Source organism: Rhinoderma darwinii, chromosome 8 (genome assembly GCF_050947455.1).
Source record: "Rhinoderma darwinii isolate aRhiDar2 chromosome 8, aRhiDar2.hap1, whole genome shotgun sequence".
Lineage (NCBI taxonomy): Eukaryota > Metazoa > Chordata > Amphibia > Anura > Rhinodermatidae > Rhinoderma > Rhinoderma darwinii.
The window spans coordinates 81,031,133-81,057,520 of NC_134694.1; the positions used below are offsets into that span (position 1 = coordinate 81,031,133).

At 41.4% G+C, this 26,388-nt stretch overlaps 1 protein-coding gene across 3 annotated transcripts in view; it reads right to left on the minus strand.

The window, feature by feature from the left end:
• COL4A6 (collagen type IV alpha 6 chain) overlaps positions 1–26,388 on the minus strand; it is a 247,557-nt gene that overhangs the window by 88,657 nt on the left and 132,512 nt on the right. For all 3 annotated transcript variants that reach the window (XM_075835804.1, XM_075835802.1, XM_075835803.1), the window contains 11 exons: positions 14,238–14,372; positions 10,974–11,018; positions 8,791–8,907; positions 8,426–8,494; positions 6,597–6,632; positions 5,501–5,563; positions 3,197–3,232; positions 3,016–3,057; positions 1,663–1,752; positions 879–932; positions 682–741 (listed from right to left, as the gene is read on the minus strand). In XM_075835804.1, the coding sequence (XP_075691919.1) occupies positions 682–741; positions 879–932; positions 1,663–1,752; positions 3,016–3,057; positions 3,197–3,232; positions 5,501–5,563; positions 6,597–6,632; positions 8,426–8,494; positions 8,791–8,907; positions 10,974–11,018; positions 14,238–14,372 (747 nt within the window). The remainder of the gene's footprint in view (positions 1–681; positions 742–878; positions 933–1,662; positions 1,753–3,015; positions 3,058–3,196; positions 3,233–5,500; positions 5,564–6,596; positions 6,633–8,425; positions 8,495–8,790; positions 8,908–10,973; positions 11,019–14,237; positions 14,373–26,388) is intronic.

Sequence of the window (26,388 nt, forward strand, 5' to 3'; positions counted from 1 at the left end):
TGTAGGTCCTTCCTATGTTCTGCCTCTTTAGGACTAGTAGTGTCTGATTCACATGACTTTGAACATAGGACTTTGAAATTTGCACATGGAACTTTGCACTGAACTGCACTATGCTTGTGTCAAGAAGATTATTCTTCAGGGCTACAAATCCTGGGACAGAGGCAGGACCACATGTTTAATTTTCTCTCGATCAGTAAATGAAATTAAATATCAGTTTATATTCCTAGATTCCTTTCTTCTTTAAGGGCACCATAGCAATGACATGGCGTGAATCTACTGAAAGACGTCCACTCATTCAAGGCATCTGGAAGCATGTGTAGCTACGAATACAATTATACAATTCACTATGGCAAGATTATGGACCACACAGTCGCATTACTATGAGACACACAATACAGTCCGTGTGCCTTATTACCTGCAGTGCCCTATGGCAATTCTATATGGCCAGAACGGCAAGACACATCTACAGGCTCTACCATAAAGCACCACTCTATGGTCACTACTGTCACTAATTTCCATGGTTTGAATGCTGTTGAAAAAAAAATCAATATTGTTGCAGATACAGTTCGTTAATACAATGTGGTACAGAGATGAATCATTGCTAAAATTGAAAATTGTTAGTGCTATATGGTAATATTCATGTGTCCGATTACTTATATACTAAACATAAAAGTAACTCACCCTCTGTCCAGGTAGCCCAGGAATACCCTTTTCACCTTTTTCTCCCAGGCCCCCGAACCCCTTAAAAAATAAAAAAGTAAATTAGTACAAAAGTATTCATAACCAAGAAAGGTATTCTAACTGTTGGTATACAAAGCTGTGATCAGCATTTTGAGAGAGCTATAGAAATGTTATCAAATAAATAAGTGACAACTTACTGGAGGACCAGGCCGTCCAGGCAATCCAGGAAATCCAGGAGAACCAGCATCACCCTGGGAAGAAATAAAGAATAAAATATGTGATTAAAGCTGTATGATATCATAACATCATACACATCAGGTACCAAAGGGTGGGAACTTAATAACTGTACTGTGACCCAATAACAACAACTGGTACTTCACTAGTTTATTATTGTAAAGTTACTAGTCATCTCGTGTGGCATGCCTCATCAAGTTCCAAGAAATGGCTTAGGGGTAAAGAGAATTCATATTATCTTTTTTCTTGTAATTGTATGCAATTATAACTCCAGAAGCCCATTTACCTATGTTAATGTCGTTCTTTACAATGAACTATGAGCAATTATAGATACAACCAAAATTCACTATATACTGTAATTCAATTGTAAACTAATTGTATGCTCATGGCTTGCATGTTGTTTTTGGGTATTAAGAAATGTCTACTGTACTTGGAATATAATCCATGAAGAGAATACCAAGGCTCTGTTCCAAAAGTAATTTGCATATGATCCTGTGATTCTGCTTATTTGAGGTGGCTTAGGATAATTTTAACACTTTATTCAGGTTAATAGTTATAAGTGTTTTAAAAATGTAAGGAATAATAAATATAAATGTTCTATAAGTTCCCATTTAGGACAGGTAGAACATATGTTCAATGTGTGGTACTGCAGGCTGTTCTGTTCATACTTTATCCATCGTCCTACTTCTATCCGTATATTCTTGCATGAATATTTCCATGACATGTTAACTCATTACTTATACATACTGGGTCTCCAGGGATTCCTTTCAGAAAAGTTGAGAATTCCATTCCACTTGACGCAGGAGGTCCGGGATCACCCTGACGACCAGTATCTCCCTGTATAAACGCAGATGAAATATGTGTTATGTTGAGAACTGGTAAAGGCATGTAGCAATGTATTACGTAAATGATGTCTATGTAGTAAATGTATGTAGCATATAAAGTTACACTTCTTCATACTAGGTACACAAAAGAATAACCTAGTGAATACACAAGCAGTGAGGACTACAAACATAGCTACAATCCAAATATATTGTGCTCATTGTGTAGTCTGAATAATCAAGACAAGTGGTATAATACTTTGAACACAGTTTTATGTTCTTGTTGGTACATGATTAACAATGGAAGAGTCCATCTGTTCTAAAATGTGCAAAACAATAACATCCGGACTGATTTTACAGTGGATTTACACACTACCATGCTGCATGTGATGCCAACTGAATATAGTGATAATCCCTGTGTGCTTGCAGTCATCATGACTTGCAATCATTCTAAAACTGAAAATGCAAGTCTTATTATCCAAGAGACTACAATACTTACAATTACAAACTTTTAAAGGGGTTTTCCTGGACTTTGATATTATGACCGGCTTCCGGCACCCCCGTCGAGTTAATGGGCCGCTTTGCTCTGGTCAGCACTACGTCCCTTTACCAGACATAGAGCCATACATTTTGTAGCAGATGTGTATGGTACTGTAGCTCTCTGTGGCTCAGTCCCATTCAAGAGAGAATACTAGGAATAGCAACTACTAAATGTGTTGCCCTGTTCCGGGGTAAACAATGAAAAGGAGGACGTAGCGCCCAACTCCACAGCTGATTGGTGGGGGTGACAGGAATCGGACAACCACCAATCTGAGATTGATGGCATATCCCAAAGAAAGGCCATCATTATTAAAGTCAACTTTACTATTCTGATATACCTTTGAGTAACTGATACAATCCGGTATTTGAATGAAATGACAATTCCATTTGATTGGCATCAGTACGTAACAACTAATACACTCCTCATAAGAATAAAGAAATCCATATTCGCCAATTGCCCTTACCAAAAATGTGGGTGATACAACAAGATCTCTGCTGGAGTGTAGAGACCTTTTATTTATTTCCTGCAGCATTTGTTGGTAAGCAATGGCCCAAAGTTATGAGGACTGCTGCATAGCAACTACTGGCAGTAAAACATATTCATTAGAGTTTTTCTTAAAAATCCACATCCGTCTTTCCACTAAAATCCATATTTTATTTTGGATGATAAAAAGCCTATACGCCTTAATAATGAACTTTATCAATGATAAGCTTGTGATGTTGATATTACGTTACATACCTTATCTCCTTTCTCGCCTTGATAACCAACTCCCATATTACCCTGAAAATGAAGCAACGAAAAATTTAGAACGTATAAACTATCTTGCATACAATTAATTGGGATATATCCTACTATTTTTGGAACATCCCTTTTGAGAAGACTTTTAATAAACGTAATAGTAATAAAAATGGTAACTTACTTTTGCCCCCGTAAAGCCAGGCGGCCCAGGTGGACCCTAGATGGGAAGTTTAATAAGGATTCCGTTTTTTAAATGTATAATTTTTTATATCTGACTGATGTTATATACAGTACATTTTTATCTACTATTTTTCAGCATTCTGAATAATAATTATCTCTACACTTAGAGACATGGAACTAATACATCTGGAAAATGGCATACACCGTCTAGCCATAATATTAATACCACCTGCCTAATATTGTGTAATTCTTCTCGTGCCGACAAAACAGCTCTGACAGGTGTACTTTTGTATCTGGCACCAAGCAATTTGCAGGACGTCAAGGATCTGCTGCTATCGTCTTGTTAGCAGCAGATCCTTGAAGCCCTGTAAGATGCGAGTTGGGACCTCCATGGATCAGACTTGTTTTTCCAGTACATCCCACAGATGCTCTATCGGATTAAGATCTGGGGAATTTGGAGGCCAAGTCAACAACTTAAACACTTTGAACCATCCCTGAAAATTTTTTGCAGTTTTTCAGGGCGCATTACCTTTTTGAAAGAGACCACGGCGATTAGATAATACTGTTGTCATGAAGGGGTTTGCAACTAAGATAAGGTAGGTGGTAAATATCAAAGTAACATCCACATGAACCCCAGGACACAAGGTTTCCCAGCAGAACATTGCCAGGAGCTTCACACTGCCTCCGCAGTCTTGCTTTTCCATATTGAATCCTGGTGCCATCTCTTCCCCAGGTAAGTGACACACACGCTGATGACTGTTCCCATTATGCAAAATTAAATATGATTCATCAGACCAGGCCACCTTCTTCTATTGCTTCATGGTCCCGTTCTGATGCTCAGATGCCCATTGTAGTTGCCTTCAGCGATGGAGAGGGGTCAGCACGGGCACGCTGACCGGTCTGCGGCTACACAGCCCCAAACACAGAAAGCTGTGACACACTGTGTGTTCTGACAACTTTCTATCATGGACAGCATTAACTTTTTCAGCAATTTGTGCTACAGTGGCTCTTCTGTGGGGTCGGACGAGCTAACCTTTGCTTCCTATGTGCATCAATAAGCCTTGATCATGCCCATGCCCATGATCCTGTTGCCGGTTCACTAATTATCCTTCATCAATCACGTTTAGTATGTACTAACCACTGCATTCCAGGAACACCCCACAAGACCTGGAGATGCTGTAACGCAGTCGTCCAGCCATTACAATTTGGAGCTTGTCAAAATTGCTCAGATCCTTACACTTGCCCATATTTCCTGCTTCCAACACATCAATTTCAAGAACTGACTGTTCGCTTGCTGTCTGATATCACACCCCTTGACAGGTGCCGTTGTAGAGAGATAATCAATGCTATTAACTTCACCTGTCAGTGGTTTTAACCACTTAACCCATCATGACTTAACTGTACGCCATGATGGGTAAGGTAAAGTATAATGCGGGCTAACGGGCTGTGCCTGCTCTGTGCGCTGCGGGTGCCAGCTGTTTATTACAGCTGACAACCTTGTCCAGCAGCCAAGATCGCAGATAACTCAGATCCCAGCCGTTTAACCAGATGCTGCGGTCAACAGCAACTGCAGTATCTAAGGCATTAGAAAGAGGGGGGGAAGCCCCACATGTCACCCCATCGGCACCCAGATACACGAGTTCGGGTGCCGATGGTTGACATGGCAGCCTGGTAGCCTAATAAAACCCCCAGGTCTGCCATGGTTAAAAAAAAAACTTTTCCTGTAATCGGATGTCATTTTTAGAACCCAGTGAACGCCTTAAAAAGCAAACCCAAAAAACAATGGCGGAATTGCTTTATTTTTTCCATTCCACCCCACAAAATATTTTTTTTACATTTCTTATTACATTATAAGGTAGATTAAATGGTGCTATTAGAAAATACAACTCGTCCTGCTAAATAAACAGCCCTCATACTGCTATGTCGACGGGGAAAAGTTATGGCTTTTGAAAGACAGGGAGGGAAGAACGAAAATGAAAAACCGAAAGTAGACTTGGTACTAATATTATGGCTGAACAGTGAATATTTGTATTTTTTGTAATATTGCATTTGGTCTTAGAGAGTAGCAGTATATTTGTGTGTGCCAGGTGTGTGTGCACTTGCATGTGTCGGAAGCCTATATGCAAAAAAATATTATCTTTAACATGAATATATATATACTGTATATGTACCGTATATATAAGGAAATGTAGGATCCCTATAATGGGAATAATCATTGACAAAATCTTTAGCTTTCTTGCTGACATATCACTATTAACGAAAAGTAAACAAAGTAAAAGTGACATTCTAACAGCATTTTACTTACTGGGAAGCCAGGTAGCCCAGCCGGCCCTGTTATACCTTGAGGCCCAGTAGGTCCTCGTGCCCCCTGTAGTGAAGCAAAACAATTATAAAGTCAGCCATATTCATAACAATGAAATGTGAACAACTTTTTATCATGTAACTTGTAAGGGTATGTTCACACGTGTATCAAAAAACGTCTGAAAATACGGCTCCTGATTTTCAGATGTTTTTGTAACAACTCGCGTTTTTCGCGGCGTATTTTATGGCCGTTATTGGAGCTGTTTTTCAATGGAGTCAATGAAAAACGGCTCCAAAAATGTCCCAAGAAGTGTCCTGCACTTCTTTTTCGCGGGCGTCTTTTTACGCGCCGTAGTTTGACAGCGACGCGTAAAATTAGGCCTCGTGGGAACAGAACGCCGTAAATCCCATTTCAAGCAATGGGTAGATGTTTGGAGGCGTAATGGTGCCATTTTTTCAGGCGTAATTCGAGGCCTAAACGGCCCGAATTACGTCTGAAACCATTGCGTGTGAACATACCCTAACTCTGAAAGTGAATCCTTTACGAGATTCACAAAAGATTTTTAGTTTAAATGATTTGTCAAGTAGTTGGAGAAGGGAGCACCTTCTCCTCAGCAAATCAGCAGCAACTTTAAGGGGTTTTTCCATCAGAGACATTTATGACATATCCGCAGGGACCCGTACCTATCTCTAGAACGGGGTCCCCTAAACCCGGTTCTTCTGCTCTGTGTTGTGGCTGAAGCCGTGTGAATTCCGACCATGAATTATGAAAACAATGTATCTCGCTGAGCTACGCTGTTTCCGTAAGTCCCATAGAACTGAATAGTAGTTACAGAAACAGCGTAGCTCACATCTTAAAGTCCGTTAAAGAAACAGCTGTGTGAATAGCCCCATAGTAGTGCATTGATATTAATGCAGCCATGTGACGGCCATTAAAAAAAAACGTCCGTCACACGGCCAATTATCCCGTTCGTGTGTGTAAGCCCTAACTGTATATTGTTAATCTTTGGGTTGGTATGTAGACAGGTATAGGATTTCTTTGTAAATCAAACTACTAAAATGCTACATTTCAATAATATATTTAAAACAAATATACATACAGGAAACCCATCATTTCCGTTCACTCCATCATCACCCTAAAATAATGGAAAAACACATTAGAGTATAAGAGTTTCGATATTTAGTGAACTTTCGCATGTTTAAATATAAATAACTGTAGTTAAAGAGGACACTTTTTAAAAAAACAAACAAAACCAAACCACGTTGTAAGAGCTCTGCTTTTTTAGAAACCTTGTCATATACAGGATTTTTTTTTTTAAATATCAGGGATAAACCGTCGTATTTTTGTATAGGAGAATGCAGACTCAAGAGAAATGAACAGCAGCCCTTCTCATCCCCTGAACACTACCATAAGGCTCTAAAACAAGATTTTAGAGATCCTGCAATATTTACTGCCTGCATTGACCATTTTTACACTAGAGAAGCTGGGCAGGTCATATGCCCTCATATGCTTGCTATCTTTAATGGGTTTTTTTGAGTTACACTGCACTATATCTAGTCTCTCCCCCACACTAACTTTGTAATTAACTTACTTTTCCTAAAGTGCCCCATTTCTCTGCTCTCGCCGATCATCATGTGACCTCTGACGTCACGTTTCTTTCCGCCTATAGTGAAGTGTCGTATACCCGTCGCATTCGCTAGGAGATGAAAGTCCTAGTACAGTATACGGCACATCATTAGAGATGTCTAGTTTCGGGGGCGTGCATTCTCACAGCGAGGGAACGCACATGCGCAGTCCCCACTGAACTTTTTATTTCAGCTAGCCAGTTAAAATAGGGAAGAGGCCTAATGCACGGTGTTTAGAGTGCGCAAGGCATTATGGGACAGTCTCAGCATGAAGCTGAGTAAACAAACATGCTCCAAGAAATTAAATCAAACCGTGCGCCCCCGAAATTTAGAGAATCGCGAATTACTTTTTTTTTATACAACTACTCTAATAATTTAGGCTACAGTAGGGGAACTTGCCTCTTTAAGGCTGATAATACACATTACATAACTGTCGGCCGTACTCGTTCTGCCAACAACTATTTCTCCAGATCCCCCCATATTCATGTACGCTCGGTTCTGCGGAGTGTGCATGTATGGTGAAAGGGGAGTAAGCCAATGCCTGACACCTCTGGTGGCCACTTATCTTCCCTGAGAACGATAGGATCAGGCATGTTATAATCCAGCTGATAGAGTTGGAAGGCCCGAATACACATTAGATGGTCGGCCGATCCTGTCAAAATCGGCATGTTCGGCCAACATTAATCTAATGTGTATGGCCACCTTAACCCTGATACTATTGCATACATAGATCCTGTATAAGATAAAGCAGTATCTATACAAGATAAAGTGTGCGATTAACTATAATAAGCAAAAATTAACCACCTAGTAACTCTGGGCCTAGACAGCTGAAGGCCCCAGAGAGAATGGACTTTTCACTGCTTATCTATACCGAATTATTTTCAAAGAACACTACATAAAAAAAGTCAGGATGCAGATCGCACGATTATCAAGGACCCATTGGCCCTGGGCCTGTTGTATGGGATAAACTGCTGGGTCCAACAAGGGCATAAGCAGATAATAATTTCAGTAGTGTAGAGTTTTTATGGACAAATGTTTGGATACAACAAATACACTCAATACTTAATAGCATTGCTATTACAGTGTGGCCAATAGTGTCTATAGAACTTTATCCATACTTATTCTTATTTCTCCAAAAACAACTAGCAATCAATCAATTATCGAAAACTATTAAGGGAGTAGTGTGTAGTTATGTCCTTTACTTCATCCCTAATTCACCAGAAAAAATAATAATTTTTAAATAAATCTTACAAGTGGTTCTATAGTTGGTTTGGATTGTCTGCGGTCATAGGCTTTCTCTTACCTTTGGTCCTTTAACATCACCCTGGACAAAGGAAGGTTCTCCCTTCTGGCCTTTTAGACCAGAAAATCCCTAGAAAAAAAGTAAGCAGGAATAAAGATTCAATATAAAAAAAATTGCTTATATTTTTTGCTGAATGACCTTTATGCATAAAAAGCAGTACTAGTTACCTAGACTCACAATGTGCATGGGGCACATGTTGGAAAAAGTGTAATAATCTATTGTAATTATATTCTATTTTCTAACATGTATTGTGACAAAAACTGTATTTTTCATGCATTTGTGTCCAAAAAAAATATCTAAAAAAAAAAAAAAAAAAGCAGTACTAAAATGTCTTAGTGTTGACAAAGGAAACAAGTAAATCCTACTGATAATCCTGGATTCCCTTGAAATCCTGGAGACCCGGGGTATCCATCATCTCCTTTGGTACCATTACATCCATCAAGTCCAGGCAAACCTCTGTGACCCGGCTGTCCACTATGGCCCTTAAAAACAAAGAAAAGAGCAGAAATTTTTAGAGGATAGTTTTGTCAGCACTAATGACTGAATATGCTTATTACATTTTGTGAGAAATAAAAGCAGTATCTATTATATTTACTTAAAGGGAACCGGTCACCAGCATTTCACCTAATAAACCTGCAATACCCGGTGATAGTGGGTGAAAAATAATTTTTATGTAACCCATAATTATCTTCTAAGCAGGTTCTGTGCCTTTAGTATTCAGTTTTTAAGTGTTCCTGCACTGTAAGCCCATGAGAATAAAATAGTCATATCTTCGTTTGAAAAGTCATATCTTCATTCCTCAAGCCTTTCCGAGTTAACCCCTTCCTCCTTACTTGTGATTGACAACTCTCCGCCTCTCCCCAGCACACAGTAAATCCTAAGTTTGCACATCAATGTCCTGTTCTGGTGCGTGCGCACAATGGGATATCATAGCGGCGCATGCGCGGTAACTAGATTTGAGGCCCAGACGAAGCTGGGAAGGGTGTCGGACCATACATGACGGGCGCATGAGCGCTATGTCAGATGAGATTTCGTCATTCAGGGCGGGGCAGTTTTCGGTGGTGGGTGGACATAAGAAGAGGAAAGAATAAAACTCACAGATTATTACCATAAAAGGCGCAAAATATTTGCAGACCGTTATCTGTGGTCGGAGGAGAAGTTTAGGTGAGTGTATAACGTCAATGAACTTTCGACAGCAGCGGCCAGCGAGCGGTTAATAGAGTTCAATAGGTGAAATGCTGGTGACAGGTTCTCTTTAAAGAGGCTCTGTCACCAGATTCTCAAATCCCTATCTCCTATTGCATGTGATCGGCGCTGCAATGTAGATAACAGTAACGTGTTTTATTTTTAAAAACGTTAATTTTTGGCCAAGTTATGAGCTATTTTATATATATGCAAATGAGGTTTGAAATGGACAACTGGGCGTGTTTTTTTTTCGTATGTCCAACTGGGCGTGTATTGTGTTTTTAACTGGGCGTGTTTACTTGTTTTACTAACTGGGCGTTGTGAATAGAAGTGTATGATGCTGACGAATCAGTGACCAATCAGCATCATGCACTCCTCTCCATTCATTTACACAGCTGTTCTTACTAGAACGATGTGCAGCCACATACACAAGTGTCCTGATAATGAATACACATGACCTCCAGCCTGGACGTCATGTGTATTCAGAATCCTGACACTTCTGAATCTTTTCTGTGAGATTTCCAGCAAGGGAAACGAAATCTCGTTTACCTCCGTAATCTCGCGAGATTACGTGTGGCTTGCTGGAATCTCACAGAAAAGATTGTGTGTTGGGATCAAAGGACCATTATCAGGAAAGAGCAGAGTACTGGATGGCTGAATATTTTTTTTTACACATCCGTGATACATGTTGCAAAATAAGATTAAAAATGGCACCCATTTTCTAATGCACATTTACGCATCTATCTGGTGCATTTAATTTCATAAATGTTCCGAAGGCTAGGTTCACACTACTGTTACTATAACTTTACCTCTCTTCCGTCAGAGGAAGAGAGGATCGATACATTAAACGGAAAGCAACTGTTTCGTTATAATTACCCTTGATTTAAATGATAATTATTTTGTATCAGTTGCTTTCCGTTTGTCTCTGTTCGCTAGGTTTCCGTTTTTTTGAACAGAAAAAAAGTGCAGTCGGCAGAACTTTTGTTTCCGTTCCAAAAAAAAAGAAACCTAACAAACTGAGAAAAACGGAAAGCAACTGATACAAAAGAGTTACCGTTGAAATCAAAGGTAATTTTAACGGAACCGTTGCTTTCCGTTTAATGTATCGATCCTCTCCTCCTCTGACGGAAGAGGTAAACTTATAGTAACACTAGTGTGAAAGAAACCTTATAGTGTATTGACAATAAAAATATAAGAATTTAGCATCAGTACAAAAGATGCTCCGTTTGAAGCTCTGTTGGTTGATCATCATGTTGTACTTGCTTCATAGTGGAATAGATTTAAATTTGAAATATAGGGATGGTAAAAATGAAATGTCAAAAATCATAGACACAGAGAAGGAAAGACAAGTGACACAACTTACGGGAATTCCATTAGCACCTTGGAACCCAGGAACTCCCATAGGACCCTATAGAAAGATAAAATAAACTACATTTCATTATATATATTAGTAAAAGTGATGGGGATACACAATACATACATTATATACATATAAAAAATAAATATTGCACCTAGCAACTCAAAATATGTACAATGCAGGAAAATCCTTAATAATTCAATGAATGTATATAAAACCTTCATAAGAACTTCTAGACACTGCCAGAACAGTGGATTGGATCAAGTTCAGAACACTCTAACTTTAGGAGTAAGAGCAATCGCTCAGCTTCAGGTGGCAAGCATATTTATCTTAAAGAAGCACTCCAGCAATTTTATTGTTTGCACATATAATGCTAACTCACCAGTAATATTCTAGCAGTGTCATTTGTTTTATCCCAAACTCAGTCGCATCTATACATTGTGAAGTCTTTCATTACAGGCAGCTGTGTCATGTGATCTCAGTCTGACCACCAAAATAGACCATGCTCTCATGTGTAGACAGAAGGTCACTGCCCTGTGTAGATGACTTCCTGTGAACTACAGGGTTACATCATCACCAATCAATTCCCTCCTGGCAGCACCGAGACACCTCCCACCCCACCCTCCTTGTTCAACTGTATGTCCCCCCCCATGCATAAAGAGCTACTGAAGAGATTATCTCTGCCATATATAAGGGACCAGGAGTGCAGTGATATAATAGGTCCCTACAATGATTAACTGCAGAGTTGTAAAACACCCCTGACTTACAATGCCTGTCTATACTATCTGTGAGTGTGGTGTGCAAAAAGGCCAGTGTATTTCTATTAGATGCTACTTCTCACTGCCTCCTGTGTAAAAACTGACATTAAAAAAATCTATCACTAGCAGGAGGCAGTGGAGACAACCTGAAGATGCATCACATAGGATACACTGAGACTCTGCAGTGTGAGTACAGAAGTTCTATGTCACTGATCTATCACTTGCTGCACTTAGATAGAACTCACAGTAGAGCAAGTGAAGTTAGATGAGACTCCGCTTCCCCTGCCTCTGCAAAGCCAGAGGCATCATGGGAAATATAGGCTGCATTAGGGGAACCATATCAGAGCTGAAGTGGGTACCAAAATGGCAGACAACCCATAAATAGCCCATCAACTAAAGCAGGTATACACAAGGCATACACAAGAGCCTCTACATTATTCTTTAATAATAGCCTAAGCTGCACTATATAGGCAAAAAATAATAATTCTGGAGTTCTTGTTTAAAATCTCATATGTGCCATTCTGTCTCAGTTCGCTGCCATAAAAAAAAGATAAGTATATATTCAACAAATAAACTCGTTAACATTCCTTTTTCTCTGCAATGTTTTATCTACTTACAATTGAAGATTGTCCTAAAGAATAAATTCACCTTCGAACACCATTAGAGATATATATATATATATATATATATATATATATATATATATTATATATATATATATATATATAAAACGAAGAAATCGCAGCACTCTAATTATTTTTCAAATCAAAAAAATGGTTTACTCATCTGTGTGACTGCAACGTTTCAGCACTGTCATAGATAGGAGGGCTATATTTTTTATTCATATGCTACTCCTTCACACACCAGGACGTGCCGGTACGTCCTGGTGCAGGGGCAGAAGTATGGAGTGCGCTCACGCGCCAAGCGCGCAATGTGCTGCGGGTGTGAGCTGTGTTTAACAGCTGACACCCTGGCCGTTTAACCACTCAAATGCTGCGGTCAATCGCGACAACAGCATCTGAGACGTTAAAAAAGAGTCAGTTCATCGGCGCCAACGCGATTGTGGGGTGCCGATGGTTGTCACGGCAGCCCAGGGGCCTAATGAAGGCCCCCAGGACTGCCTTCACTCTGCCTCTGCTAAGCACTGCCAGGGCTTAACAGAAGTCTGTAAAAATGACTATACACTGCAATACATTAGTATTGCAGTGTATTGTACCAGCAATCTAACGATCTCTGGTTCAAGTCCCCTAGAGGGACTAATAGAATGTGTAAAAAAAAAAAGTGAAATAAAGTTTTTAGTAGTGAAAAAAAAATATTAGTTAAAAAAAAACAACTTTTTCCCATTTTTCCTCTAAAGTAATGTAAAAAATAAAAAAAGTAAACAAAATTGGTATCGCTGCATCCGTAAAAGTCTGAACTATTACAATATACAATTTTTTTTAACGCAGAGAGTGAACGGCGTAAAAAATTAAACAATTTAAAACACAAAAATCGCTATTTTTTAGTCAATTTAGCCCTACATTTTTTGTTATATAAAACGATCAAAAGGTTGTATATACCAAAAAATGGTACCAATACAGCTCATCCCGCAAAAAATAAGCCCCCACACTACTCAATCCATGGAAAAATAATAAAAAAGTTATGGCTCTCGTTTTGTTTTTTTTAAAGTAGTAAAATGTAAAAAAAAAACTATATAAATTTGGTGTGACCGTAATCGTATTGAGCCGCAGAATAAAGTTAAGTTGTCGTTTTTACCACATGGTGAAAGGCATAAAAAAGAAACCCAAAAAACAATGGAGGAATCTCAGTTTTTTCCAACTTCAGCCCACAGATAAATTATTTTCAGTACTTTCCCAGTACTTTATATGGTACTTTAAATGCTAGCGATAGAAACTACAACACCTCCCGCAAAAAATAAGTCCTGATGAAAAAATAAAAAAGTTATGGCTCTTGGGAGGCGGGGAAGTGAAAAACGAAAATAAAAAATAAAAAAAATGGCCGTGTCCTTAAGGGGTTAACTCTTGTGGTTGGTTGGTGCATACTGCATGACTCCTTTTTATCTTAATAGCTAAAGGGAAAATAAGGCTCCGTATACAAAAATTTCAGTGTAACTTAGGTTCCTATTATATGGCCCAACGTGGCCCGTGTATACGATCGCCGATCAGTGAGACAGCTTGTCGATCAGCGCTCGTGTGCTCCTTTCACAAGGAGCTCTTTAGTACGACCGTTCGTCCCCATACATTTGTATCATGTCGGCAGCGCTTCGCCCTGTTTAAACAGGGGGATGTGCTGCCAACAACGATAATATTTAATGCTGCATAAAAGAGCAGATCAGCCGATGAACGAGAGTTTGCGCATTCATAGGCTGATCATTGCCCTGAGTACACGTTCATATGAACGTTTGTTTGCCCGATCATTGGCCCGTGTAATAGGGCCTTAAGAATGTGATGTGTGTGTAAACTATATACATTATTTGTGAATAAATATGGGTTAAATGCATAATTAAGCAGACCTGATCTCCTTTTGGTCCAGATGGTCCTGGCGATCCTTGAAATCCTCTTTCACCTTTAGGTCCGGTAACACCAACTGGCCCTGAAAATCCTGGGGGCCCCATTGGACCTTGTGGCCCAAGTTGACCAGGACGACCCTAGTAAAGACACAATGGAGAATGCTGTATGGCAGATTACATAATCCAACAAATGACAAATAAACAAATGTAACAAAAATGTAAAAATGAAGTTTAAAACACCACTACAAATGGTGAGCTTGATAACTTTTCTTAGTTCTGTTGCATGACGGAAACTAATAACGCGCGGTGGGGTTTTGCCGGGTTCCGCCGGGTTTTTTGTCATGGTCTCCGTCATTTTGCCAGACAAGATATCGCTTCACGCAGCGATATTCTGTCTAGCAAACATGATGGTAACTGCGACGAAGCCTGACAGAGCCTCCAACGCAGATGTGAAAAGAGCCTAATATGATGTTGTACACATTCAGACTTAATTCTTAAAGACGTGGTCCCGGATTACAAAAAAAAATTCCCAGAAGCGCCATGTCTGTCCATAGGTTGTGTCTGGTATTGCAGCTCATCCCTATTCAAGTGAATACAACAATACAAGACACAGACCATGGACAGACGTGTCGTAGTTTCTATGGAAAAAAGCTGGTCCTATTTTCAAATCCCGGATAACCAGTTAGTTATAATATTTTATGATACTAAATAGTTTTGATATAAATTATGTATTATTATGAGAAGGGGCATAGCTAAAGGATCATGGGCCTGGTGCAAAAGTTCTTCTTGAGCTCCCCCCAATTTCTCTTCATGACTGACGGCCCGCAGCTTTCCGCTGCATCGATGGGTACCCTAAGTGACCCATCGATTGAGCACTAGCAGCCAGGGGAATCGGTAAGGTCTTAAGACATCAGGGGCAATAGCCCCAAGAAAAATATTTTGCCCGACCCCAAAATTTAGATACAGGGCCCAGCAGACAGTATCACACATAAAAGGCTTAAATACAGGGCCGAGCAGACAGTAATCTTATACCACGCTCTTCGCTCCTGAATTGGGTCCTCGTCATCTTCGGACACAGCGAGGGCCCTAACCCCATTCAGCATCAAAAGGTCATAGATGTGGTACAGAGGGGGCTATGGGCCCTCCTGGCTTGGGGGCAATTGCGACCACTATAGTTACACCACTGATTATGAGCTTAGAAATACATTTCCCAAAACCTATAGAATAGGAATGTTTTATGCAACGAAAAGGGCAGTTAAAGGGATTTTCTGTTTTAGACAATCCCTACATGTTAAAAGGGTCCCTTGACATCAAGCTCATTTAAAGATTTCCCCTGCCTGTACCCCCAGTGATCAGCTATAATCTGTGGAGAAACCTGGGAGTAAATATTTAACATCTCTGCAGCGCCACCAGAGGAGAAATCAAGCATTACACAGTTCTCAGTGAAATCAATGTGTTATCTGTGTAGTGCATAACAGGTCCTTGAGAGTGAGAGACGTACTTTGTAACCACTCTCACCCCTGGCCAGGAGATGAGGATCCTGAACAGCAAATCACCCTCTATTAACTCAGAATCCCCTAATAGGGTATATAAAATGGGGTTTCTAAACAGACAAAACTTTCTTGACTTTTATCTGTCATCTACAGTGAATCTTGTATACCTTGTATGCCAACTGTCCAAATTGCTCTGAGGCAGTTCTGCCCCCGAACCCCCGCCTTAACAGATAGCTCCCACATCTTGACAAGTCTAAACCAACATGGACCCGAGCAACCATGTAGCCATATGGAAGGAGGATGAGAAACATGAAGTATTTGAACTTAGTGTCTACATTCCTGCAAAAGATCTCTGTCTGACACACAGGAGGAACTAACTGTACAGAAAGCCGGGGGTAAAGAATAAGATCACTCCGTATGATCAAATCGTGACGTGACCACTTAGGTTATACCAAGAGTATCCAGCTGAGCACTTGCATCCATGACATCATTAAGTACGATTATCTGAAGTGTTGACTGCCGTTCTAGGGAAGATTGGCTCTTATGTATAGTAAAATAACCAAGTCAGCTGAGTGGGCATCATACTCTGTCTCTTACCAGAAGGATCGTTAGTATTTTTGTGAGCTATGTGCATGTATAAAAGTTTCGGTAAGAGCCTTGGCATGGCTGTCTGGAGAAGTTTGTAATTGCCAGGCCATGGGTAACTGGACAAGTTAAATAACGCCTGTATTCTTCTGACAGTCCTTCAAAGGTAGATGCGGGCTAAATAAATTCTCCAAATTATTATCCCTTATTTCTTACCTGAATAGATCATTTCTGAAATTGCTATGTCCTAACATGTTGCAGTGACTTCGAATATTTCACTTTGAGTATATGTTTTAAATATGTTAATATCTTTCTAGTGTATTTTTTTTGTGTAATCTTCATTTTAACAATTTGTATTAATCTACAGTGAAATATGTAGTTAAAGATTATCATTATTTTTTTTTGCCATAAGAGTTCATGTACCTTGCATATATATAATATATATATATATATTTAAAAATGGTGTTGTCATTGCTGCGATTTATCTGTAGGGGGAGCTCAAGACTTGATCAGCAGACGGAACTCCAGGATTGTATGAAGTCATTGCATACTGCTGTAGACCCCATTGCACGCACTTAATTATTAATACACTTGTAGGAACCTGCAGAGGTAAACTTTATTTGCTGTTTCCTAGAAATTTCTGTGACTGGAAAGTTAAATGCACAGTGGCATGCAAAGATATTTGTATTGCGAACTGAAACACCTGGTCCTATACACACCCTGTGATGTCAGACAATGAAAGTGAGAACATGCTAACCTTTCACCTATACCCCAATTAATAAATGTTCCCATGACATATCTGCAAATATAAGTGTTATTCTATCTTTCCATCAAGATAAGTTTACAAGTCGATCTCCATTATTTGTAATAAATTAGTAGACAGATATACTCTATTTAATTATATCCATGGCCCAATACAGAGAATCTAACCCCATTCAATAGCAACTTCTTATTTGTAAACCCAATTTATGCTGCATAGTCCAATTTCCATCTCTGATTTATTAAATTATAGTAATTTCCTCTATAAAATAGGTAAATTATGTTTTCAAAAGTTTGTGCTTCAGGGATGCTAACTGATCCTATTGCAATTCAGGGAGCACCCCATGATTTGAATACATGTTCATGAAGCTGTCCCTGATATTATAATGCTATTCTCATTCTTATATGCGGTAAACATATCAAAGGTGAGTTAATCGTGTCCGTAAAGTATGTCATCCACTTGGATGTGTCTTGTAACAAGCTGAAAGCCCTATGTAGCCAAATACTCACTGCTTTCGCCAATTTACATTAAGGGTATGTGCACACACACTAATTACGTCCGTAATTGACGGACGTATTTCGGCCGCAAGTCCCGGACCGAACACAGTGCAGGGAGCCGGGCTCCTAGCATCATACTTATGTACGATGCTAGGAGTCCCTGCCTCGCTGCAGGACAACTGTCCCGTACTGTAATCATGTTTTCAGTACGGGACAGTAGTTCCACGGAGAGGCAGGGACTCCTAGCATCGTACATAAGTATGATGCTAGGAGCCCGGCTCCCTGCACTGTGTTCGGTCCGGGACTTGCGGCCGAAATACGTCCGTCAATTACGGACGTAAATAGTGTGTGTGCACATACCCTAACTGTGCAGATGCATGCATTCTCTTGTTCTCTGGTATCAGACACTTTTATGAATCGTTGATCTTTGGTTTATGCATTCAGAAAATTTGTAAAAAAAAAAATCAGATTACACACTGTGATGTATTATTCTAACATTCTCAATGGATAATAATTTATAATATGCAGCTCAGGTCGAGGGAATTTTAAAAGATATGAGGTATATAGAAGGATAGAGAAGCATCCAGTGTAGAGAGCTGCTCCTTTTATTACACCAAGTACTTCTGGTAATATTACACATATTGTGTACTGAAATAAAGAAAAATCTTCTGCGATCCCATTTAATTCTGCTTTATTAAAAGTAAACTTGAGTAGTAGTGTCAATGAAAAATTATCTGTGTTATTGGCTGCTGCCAGCAGAGGGCAGCAGCATGCTCAGTCTGCACTGTGCAAGGACATTCGGTATGTGCTATAGCATAAAAGTGTCTAGTTCTGTTCTGGGTACCACTAGGTTGAAGTCATTGATAACTATAGGCACTACGTGAGTGCTTCATATACTAAATGCAGTTCAATATGGCTCTTTTGTGTATGACACTATTTGGCTCTATGTGGCCAAAGCATGGCACTATGTGGGCACTATTTGTCTTTAGGAAGACAAAGTATGGCTCTATGTCAGCATAGTATTGCACTATGTGAGTACTGTTTTGCTTTATAGGTATTGAATGACACTATGTGGTCTTTAAACGACACTCTGATCAGTATAGTATCTAGTATTCATCTAGGCAATGTATAGCAATAATCGGCACTGGGTGGACACTTTATAGACTATGTATCTGGGCAATGTATGGAACTAAATGGGTACTGAATGGTCCTTTCCACGCAATATGAGCACTGTTTATTTGGGCAAAGTATGCCTCTGTTTATCTGGGGGCTGTATGGAACTATGGCACTTGTATAAATATATGTGTTAGGCGGAATTCACACGACAGGGTTTCCCGGCTGGGTGACGGCCGTTCATAAATCCGCCGTCACCCGGCTGCATTAGGAACAATAGACCCCTAATGGGGCTATTCACACGACCGATTTTTTGACGGGCCGGGAAAACCGGCCGTCAAAAACTGGGACATGCCCTATTTTCGGCCGGGTACCCGGCCCCCATAGTAGTCTATGGGGCCGGGTAATACACGGCCATCACCGGAATGTGTCCTGAGTGATGGCCGGGTCTACCGTCGCTCGCGCACTCTCTCCTCCTCCTCACAGCGCAGAGTGCATGTGAGGAGGAGGAGTGTATCCCATTCAGAAGAAGCGCTGTATGCTGGAGGTAACACTTTGGGGGTACTGCTGTAGCAAGGTCCCTGCTCTGCTATGTGCAGAGGTACTGTGTGGCAGGGCTGGGGTGTACAGCAGGTGGAAGGGGGCGCTGCAGCTATAGCAGCCATAGCGGCTGCTAGCGGCGACACCTACCATGGCCGATGGCGCCGCTAGCAGCTGCTGCGGCTGCTACTGCTGTAGCTTCGTCCCTGCTCTATGTGCTAGCCCCACTTTAGCTCCCTGAAGGAGCGGAATCCCCATGTGTTCGGGGATTCCGCTCCTGGACAGAGCGCTTGATGTCTCTGTCCATATATGGACAGTGACATCAGGGGAAACTCCTGAAGTGGAATCACCGGCCACATGGAGATTCCACTTCAGGAGTTGCCCCTGATGTCCCTATCCAGATATGGACAGAGACATCAAGCGCTCTGTCCAGGGGATCATACAAAAGAATGTTGAAAACGAATGAAGTAAAAGAATGAACATTATTAGTAATGTGAAGATAATATAAAAAAGGGCATAATGATTTTTTTTATGCTTGGTAGACATGGCATGAACAGATGGAGGTGAGGAGGAAATAAACACAAACTCCATATAAACAGAAGTTTTTGGAAATTCCTGTGCTTGATAGACCTGGAATGAACAGTATCTATGTGTAGTTTAATTAGGCATCTGTTGCTATGGAATATGTGTTCATTCCACTATAAACTTCATTTATATCCTATTGAATCCTATCCAATGAAATGCAGCTGAGGGATCAGACAAAGCTCTCTATACTCTGTGAAAAAGGTTGACTGGTAGGCCTCATTCACATGACAGGGTCCGAGTGTCGGCCGGGAAAATCGGCCGTTTTTGGCCGATTTTCCCGGCCGGTTTGCATCCGATTTGCATCCGTTCCGATTCCGTTCCGGGCCGAGTTGCCGTTTTTACCGGCCGATTTGGACCCGATTTGCATCCGTTTTTTTCCCTGTCCGTTTTAAAATCGGATGAATTTCATTTAAATTTGTTGCCACACACAGCCCTTTGTAGATAATGCCACAGCCCCCCTGGTAGGTAATGCCACCCAGCCCCCTGTTGGTGATGCCACACAGCCCCCTGTTGGTGATGCCACACAGCCCCCTGTAGGTAATGCCACCCAGCCCCCTGCAGGTAATGCCACCCAGCCCCCTGTAGGTGATGCCACACAGCCCCCTGTTGGTGATGCCACCCTGCCCCCTGTAGGTAATGCCACCCAGCCCCCTGTAGGTAATGCCACCCAGCCCCCTGTAGGTGATGCCACACAGCCCCCTGTTGGTGATGCCACCCTGCCCCCTGTAGGCGATGCCACCCTGCCCCCTGTAGGTGATGCCACCCACCAGCCCCCTGTAGGTGATGCCACCCACCAGCCCCCTGTAGGTGATGCCACCCTGCCCCCTGTAGGTGATGCCACCCAGCCCCCTGTAGGTGATGCCACCCAGCCCCCTGTAGGTGATGCCACCCAGCCCCCTGTAGGTGATGCCACCCAGCCCCCTGTAGGTGATGCCACCCAGCCCCCTGTAGGTGATGCCACCCAGCCCCCTGTAGGTGATGCCACCCAGCCCCCTGTAGGTGATGCCACCAAGTCCCCTGTAGGTGATCCCACACAGCCCCCTGTAGGTTGCACCCATCCCCCTTCCAGGAGAAGTCACTGACTTCAATGTCCATATATGGCCAGTGTAGTCACTGACTTCTCCTGAAGAGGAATTCCCTGCCACAGGTCGGGGATTCCGCTGCAGAAGTGCGTGACTTCGCTGTGTCCATATATGGACAGTGTAGTCACTCACTTCTCCTGTAGCGGAATCCCCGGCCATAGAGTCGGGGATTCCGCTGCAGAAGTACGTGACTTTGCTGTGTCCATATATGGACAGTGTAGTCATGCACTTCTCCTGTAGCGGCATCCCCGGCCATAGAGTCGGGGATTCCGCTGCAGAAGTGCGTGACTTCGCTGTGTCCATATATGGACAGTGTAGTCACGCACTTCTCCTGTAGCGGCATCCCTGGCCATAGAGTCGGGGATTCCGCTGCAGAAGTGTGTTAACTTCGCTGTGTCCATATATGGACAGTGTAGTCACGCACTTCTCCTGTAGCGGCATCCCCGGCCATAGAGTCGGGGATTCCGCTGCAGAAGTGAGTGACTTCGCTGTGTCCATATCTGGACAGTGTAGTCACGCACTTCTCCTGTAGCGGCATCCCCGGCCATAGAGTCGGGGATTCCGCTGCAGAAGTGAGTGACTTCGCTGTGTCCATATCTGGACAGTGTAGTCACGCACTTCTCCTGTAGCGGAATCCCCAATCCCCGGCCGGGGATTGGGGATTCCGACTCCTACAGCGAGCAATAAAAGACCCTCCTCCTCCTCCTCACATGCACTCTGCACTGTGAGGAGGAGGAGAGAGAGTGCGCGAGCGACGGTAGACCTGGCCATCACTCGGGACACATTCCGGTGATGGCCGGGTATTACCCGGCCCCATAGACTTCTATGGGAGCCGGGCGGCCGGGCACCCGGCCGAAAATAGAGCATGTCCTATTTTTTGACGGCCGGTTTTCCCGGCCGTCAAAAAATCGGTCGTGTGAATAGACCCATTAGGGGTCTATTATTCCTAATGCAGCCGGGTGCCGGCCGATTTATGAACGGCCGGCACCCGGCCGGGAAACCCTGTCGTGTGAATCCCGCCTTAATCATGTGACCTTACTGGGTGTGTTTATAGTGGGTTGACTCAAAAAAAAAACAATTGACAAATGAAATTCATCCGATTAAAAAACGGTCAGGGAAAAAAACGGATGCAAATCGGGTCCAAATCAGCCGGTAAAAACGGCAACACGGCCCAGAACGGAATCGGAACGGATGCAAACCGGCCGGGAAAATCGGCCAAAAACGTCCGATTTTCCCGGCCGACACTCAGACCCTGTCGTGTGAATGAGGCCTTAGGGCTTATTTACACTAACGCTGAATACGTCCGTGTGACGGCCGTTAAAATAATGGCAGTCACACGGACGCATGTATTTCAATAGGGCTGTTCACACGGTCGTTGTTTCAAAAATAGAACAAGTCCTAATTTCTTCATGGATCCCTCTATAGACTGAAGTCTATGGGGATCCGTGAAAACTGAGCCTGCACGGGGGCACCTCGGATGTGAAAAACGTCACGTTTATCACCTCCGAGTTTCCCCACGTTCGTGTGAATAAGGCCTTAGTAGGACAGGGCCGGTGCCTGTAAAGATTTGCACCTGAGGGCTTGCTGTCTCTTTTTTTTTTTTTTTAAGTAACTTGGGAGTTATGTTTATGTAATTAAAAATTAATAAATATTTATCTAAACATTGTACAAATATAAAACCTCATATTTAGCTTAATAGAAGATACAAAATGAACTGGCATAGCCTAGTAAATAAAACACTATAACTGAGAAACCCGTACATGAGACTTAGGCTATGTTCACACGGAGTATTTTGGGGGAGGAATATCTGCCTCAAAATTCCGTTTGGAACTTTGAGGCAGATATTCCTCTCCCTGCACGCCGATTTTCGCGGCGATTATCGCGCCGTTTTTCGCCCGCGGCCATTGAGCGCCGCGGGCATAAAACAGCGAGAAATACGCTTTCTCCTGCCTCCCATTGAAGTCAATGGGAGGTCAGAGGCGGAAGCGCCCGAAGATAGGGCATGTCGCTTCTTTTTCCCGCGAGGCAGTTTTACTGCTCGCGGGAAAAAGATGCCGACGCCTCCCATTGAAATCAATAGGAGGCGTTCTCGGGCCGTTTTTGCCGAGTTTTGCGACGCGGTTTCCGCGTCAAAAAACTCGGCAAAATACCCCGTGTGAACATAGCCTTATTCTCTTCCCTCAGGTATTTCCTAGTTCTAACTGTTTCTTCGCTCTCTGTTTTCCAATCGTGACATTATAAAATCTCTCATCTGATCTCTCAATCTGAGGTATGCTATCTGTACTTTAAAAATCTGATATTTCCATTTTCTGTCATAATAATATATATAATGTTTCTGCACTTGTCATGTTTAAACCTGCTGCTTCAAACTCACAAAATCTTCCTTTAAATTTAAATGTAAAATAAACATGTTTATGAGAACTGCTCACTAGTAGTTGGCTTAGGCTTATTGCACACACCCGTTGCCCGACGTACCACCGCTAATGAGGGATCCGTGAAACACGGACCGCACATGGATGGACCAAATGAATGAAATGGCCGAGACTGTTCTGTCAAAAACAGACAGGAGTAGGACCTGTCCTATTTTTGTCGGAACGGCCACACGGTTCCGTTAAAACAACAGAAGTGTGAATGACCCAATAGAAATGAATGTGACAGTGTGCTATCCGCACCCTGAAGAAAATAACTGAACTGGGCATGAGGCCTAAATCTCAATGGTTCACTGGGCAAAGATATGTACTAGATTGAAGTTACTCCACATATTCACTGGAAAACAGTTTTGGGAATAAGGCACAAGTGTCAGGAGGAGCACATAACTACTGCACCACATATAGCAACCATTTTTTTTCTATTGCTTCAATGGATCTAGAATAAAAAATGAAGAAACTTTGCTAATAGTTTTAAAGAGAACGTGCTAGCTCTCGTGACATATGTGTTTTAGTAAATACTTCTATTCCTCATGAAAAAACAATGCTGGAGCACAATTTCATAAAACACTGCTGTGCATTCCTCTGTTATTCCTCCTAGAACTTTATGAAAACTAGGTGTTACCATTTCCCTTGTGAAAGGGGCAGGTCCCTACACAATCTGACACTGTGAGCACTGATTGGACAGTCAGTCCGTGTTGGGACACACCCCCAACTGGTAACATCCAGTTGTCAATTTATTTATAAGTGTACAGTAGGAATAACAGAGGAACGCCACAATGCAGAGTTCTAAGAAAAGGTGCTCCAGAATCGCTAAGTCATGGGGAATACATGTATTTACTAATGCAGACATGTCAGGACAGGTGACAGGTCCTCTTGATTTAAAAATATTCTACTATTTTGTGTATACAGCTCATATGCAGACTTGTGACGTCAGTCCTTGGAAAATGTTCCACAAGCATTTTCCTAAAACTGTTTATTTTGTGACATAAAATGTGGTATAAACTATATGTACTTTTGCCGTATTTTCTGAAGACTAAATTCTATTTGCACAATATTACATTGCTACTAGAACATTCCTGAAAGTACTGAAATGCTAACATCAAATCCCCTTCTTTCACTAGTCCCTTTAAGTTCTGCATTATTAAGTGCCCTTTCATTAAGATTCTGGCTTCCACCATCAAACTTTATAAATACAGAAATCAAAGACTATATAAGGCCACAGTTTTCTGCGAGAGGGCAAAGGTTGGTTACTGCTTAATAAAATGTTCTGGGAAATAGAATGTAGAAAATGGAAACATTGTTATAAAACTAACTATTAAGATCTCTGTCAATTTCACTACAAAATGTGTTCAGTATGTGTAAATCAACCTAGATTATAATTTATAGAAATATTCTGAGAACCTTTTTTACTGCTAATAGCACCTGTTACATTTAGACTATGTACATCTTCGAAATCGTTTTTTTTTTTTTTATAAAAATGGGTATCAGTGTGCTTGGTGCAACTTTCAAAATACTTTTTAATAAAAATTATTTTTACTTTTTGAGATACAGCTGATTTGTATCCTGTATACAGAGCAGCTGTATCGTGCACTAAGACCTGAATCCATCAGGTCAGCGGGTCCTGCTTGTCTTTGACACGCGGGAGCCACCATTTATCGATCACATCTAAGTTCAGAACTTTGATGTGATCGATAACAGCTCGATCCTGCATGTCAGAGACACGCAGGACCCGCTGACACAGAACCCGTCAGTCCCGCTGATCTGATGGATTCAGGTCTTAGCGCATGATACAGCTGCTCTGTGTACAGGATACAAATCAGCTGTATCTCAAAAAGTAAAAATAATTTTTATTTAAAAGTATTTGAAAGTTGCACCAAACTCACTGATACACATTTTTATTTAAAAAAAAACAAAAACTATTTCAAAGGTGTACATAGCCATTAAGTATGAAAATACCATGCATTGTTCACCATTTTGAATATGTATATTATATATACTGTATTTTATGACAGTTGGCATCTTATTGCTTACAAGACTCGAGATGACTCCAGAGGACACAATAGCTTTCCTACCAAAACAGTAAAAAAAATAAGTAGCTTGGAACAATGTTGTAAGCCAAGTGCAGTAATTTTCCTAGTTGATGCAGAAATGGGAAGAGTTCAAATAAAACGTAAAGGGCTCTACATTTCAATGGGATGGTTGTTCGTCCCAATAGAAGAATGTACTACAATTTCATGGGTGACCTCTTGTGGGGTTAGGGCAAGATAGGGTTATCACAGCTGTTGTCCTCAATGAGGGGGTCAGCAGGCCGGAGGAGAGTTTTATCTTCCCAGATTACACACTGAAAAGCCTTCACAGCACAGAAAAGATGAATGGTGGGTAGTTAAGATTGTAAAAACCTCAGGAACCAATCAAAACTCCATTAACTGTTTTATAAATGTCCTATATACAATGAAAGAACCAAACGCTCCTAAATCACAGAGGAATCAAGTTTAGAACCTAGAGTAAACATGCCGTCATACACTTCAACAACCAATCAAACTTGTATTGATTATCTAAAGTATACTCATTGGATTACCTCTCATATTTATTATATGTTCTTGTATGTATTATATGTATTTTTGCACAAACAAAACAATCACAAAGGCCTTTTACATTTCATACCAAGTTGAATGATTAGTGGTTTGATAAATCATTTTGAATATCTGATGGTCATTTCCATCAGAACAAAGAGTCCAAGCAGCGGGGACTGCCATCGTGAGTGCAGTGTACTGGGCAGGAATATGTATATCTGTATATCTAAATTGACATTTACCGCTCAACGGCTTTTATATATATATAAAAAGACGTTTCAGTCCTACAATAGGGCCTTTCTCAAGCAAGGTCCTATTGTAGGTCTGAAACGTTGCACTGTCTGATGTTTGACTAAATAAACCACCCTTGTTTTTTTGCCGCTTATTGGAGTGCTGCAAGATCTTCTTTTTCTATCGTATTTAGTCCATGGACTACCACATTTAGGCCACGGACTACTTGCTGGGTACCCATTCAATCTTTATGTGGTGAGTGCTGC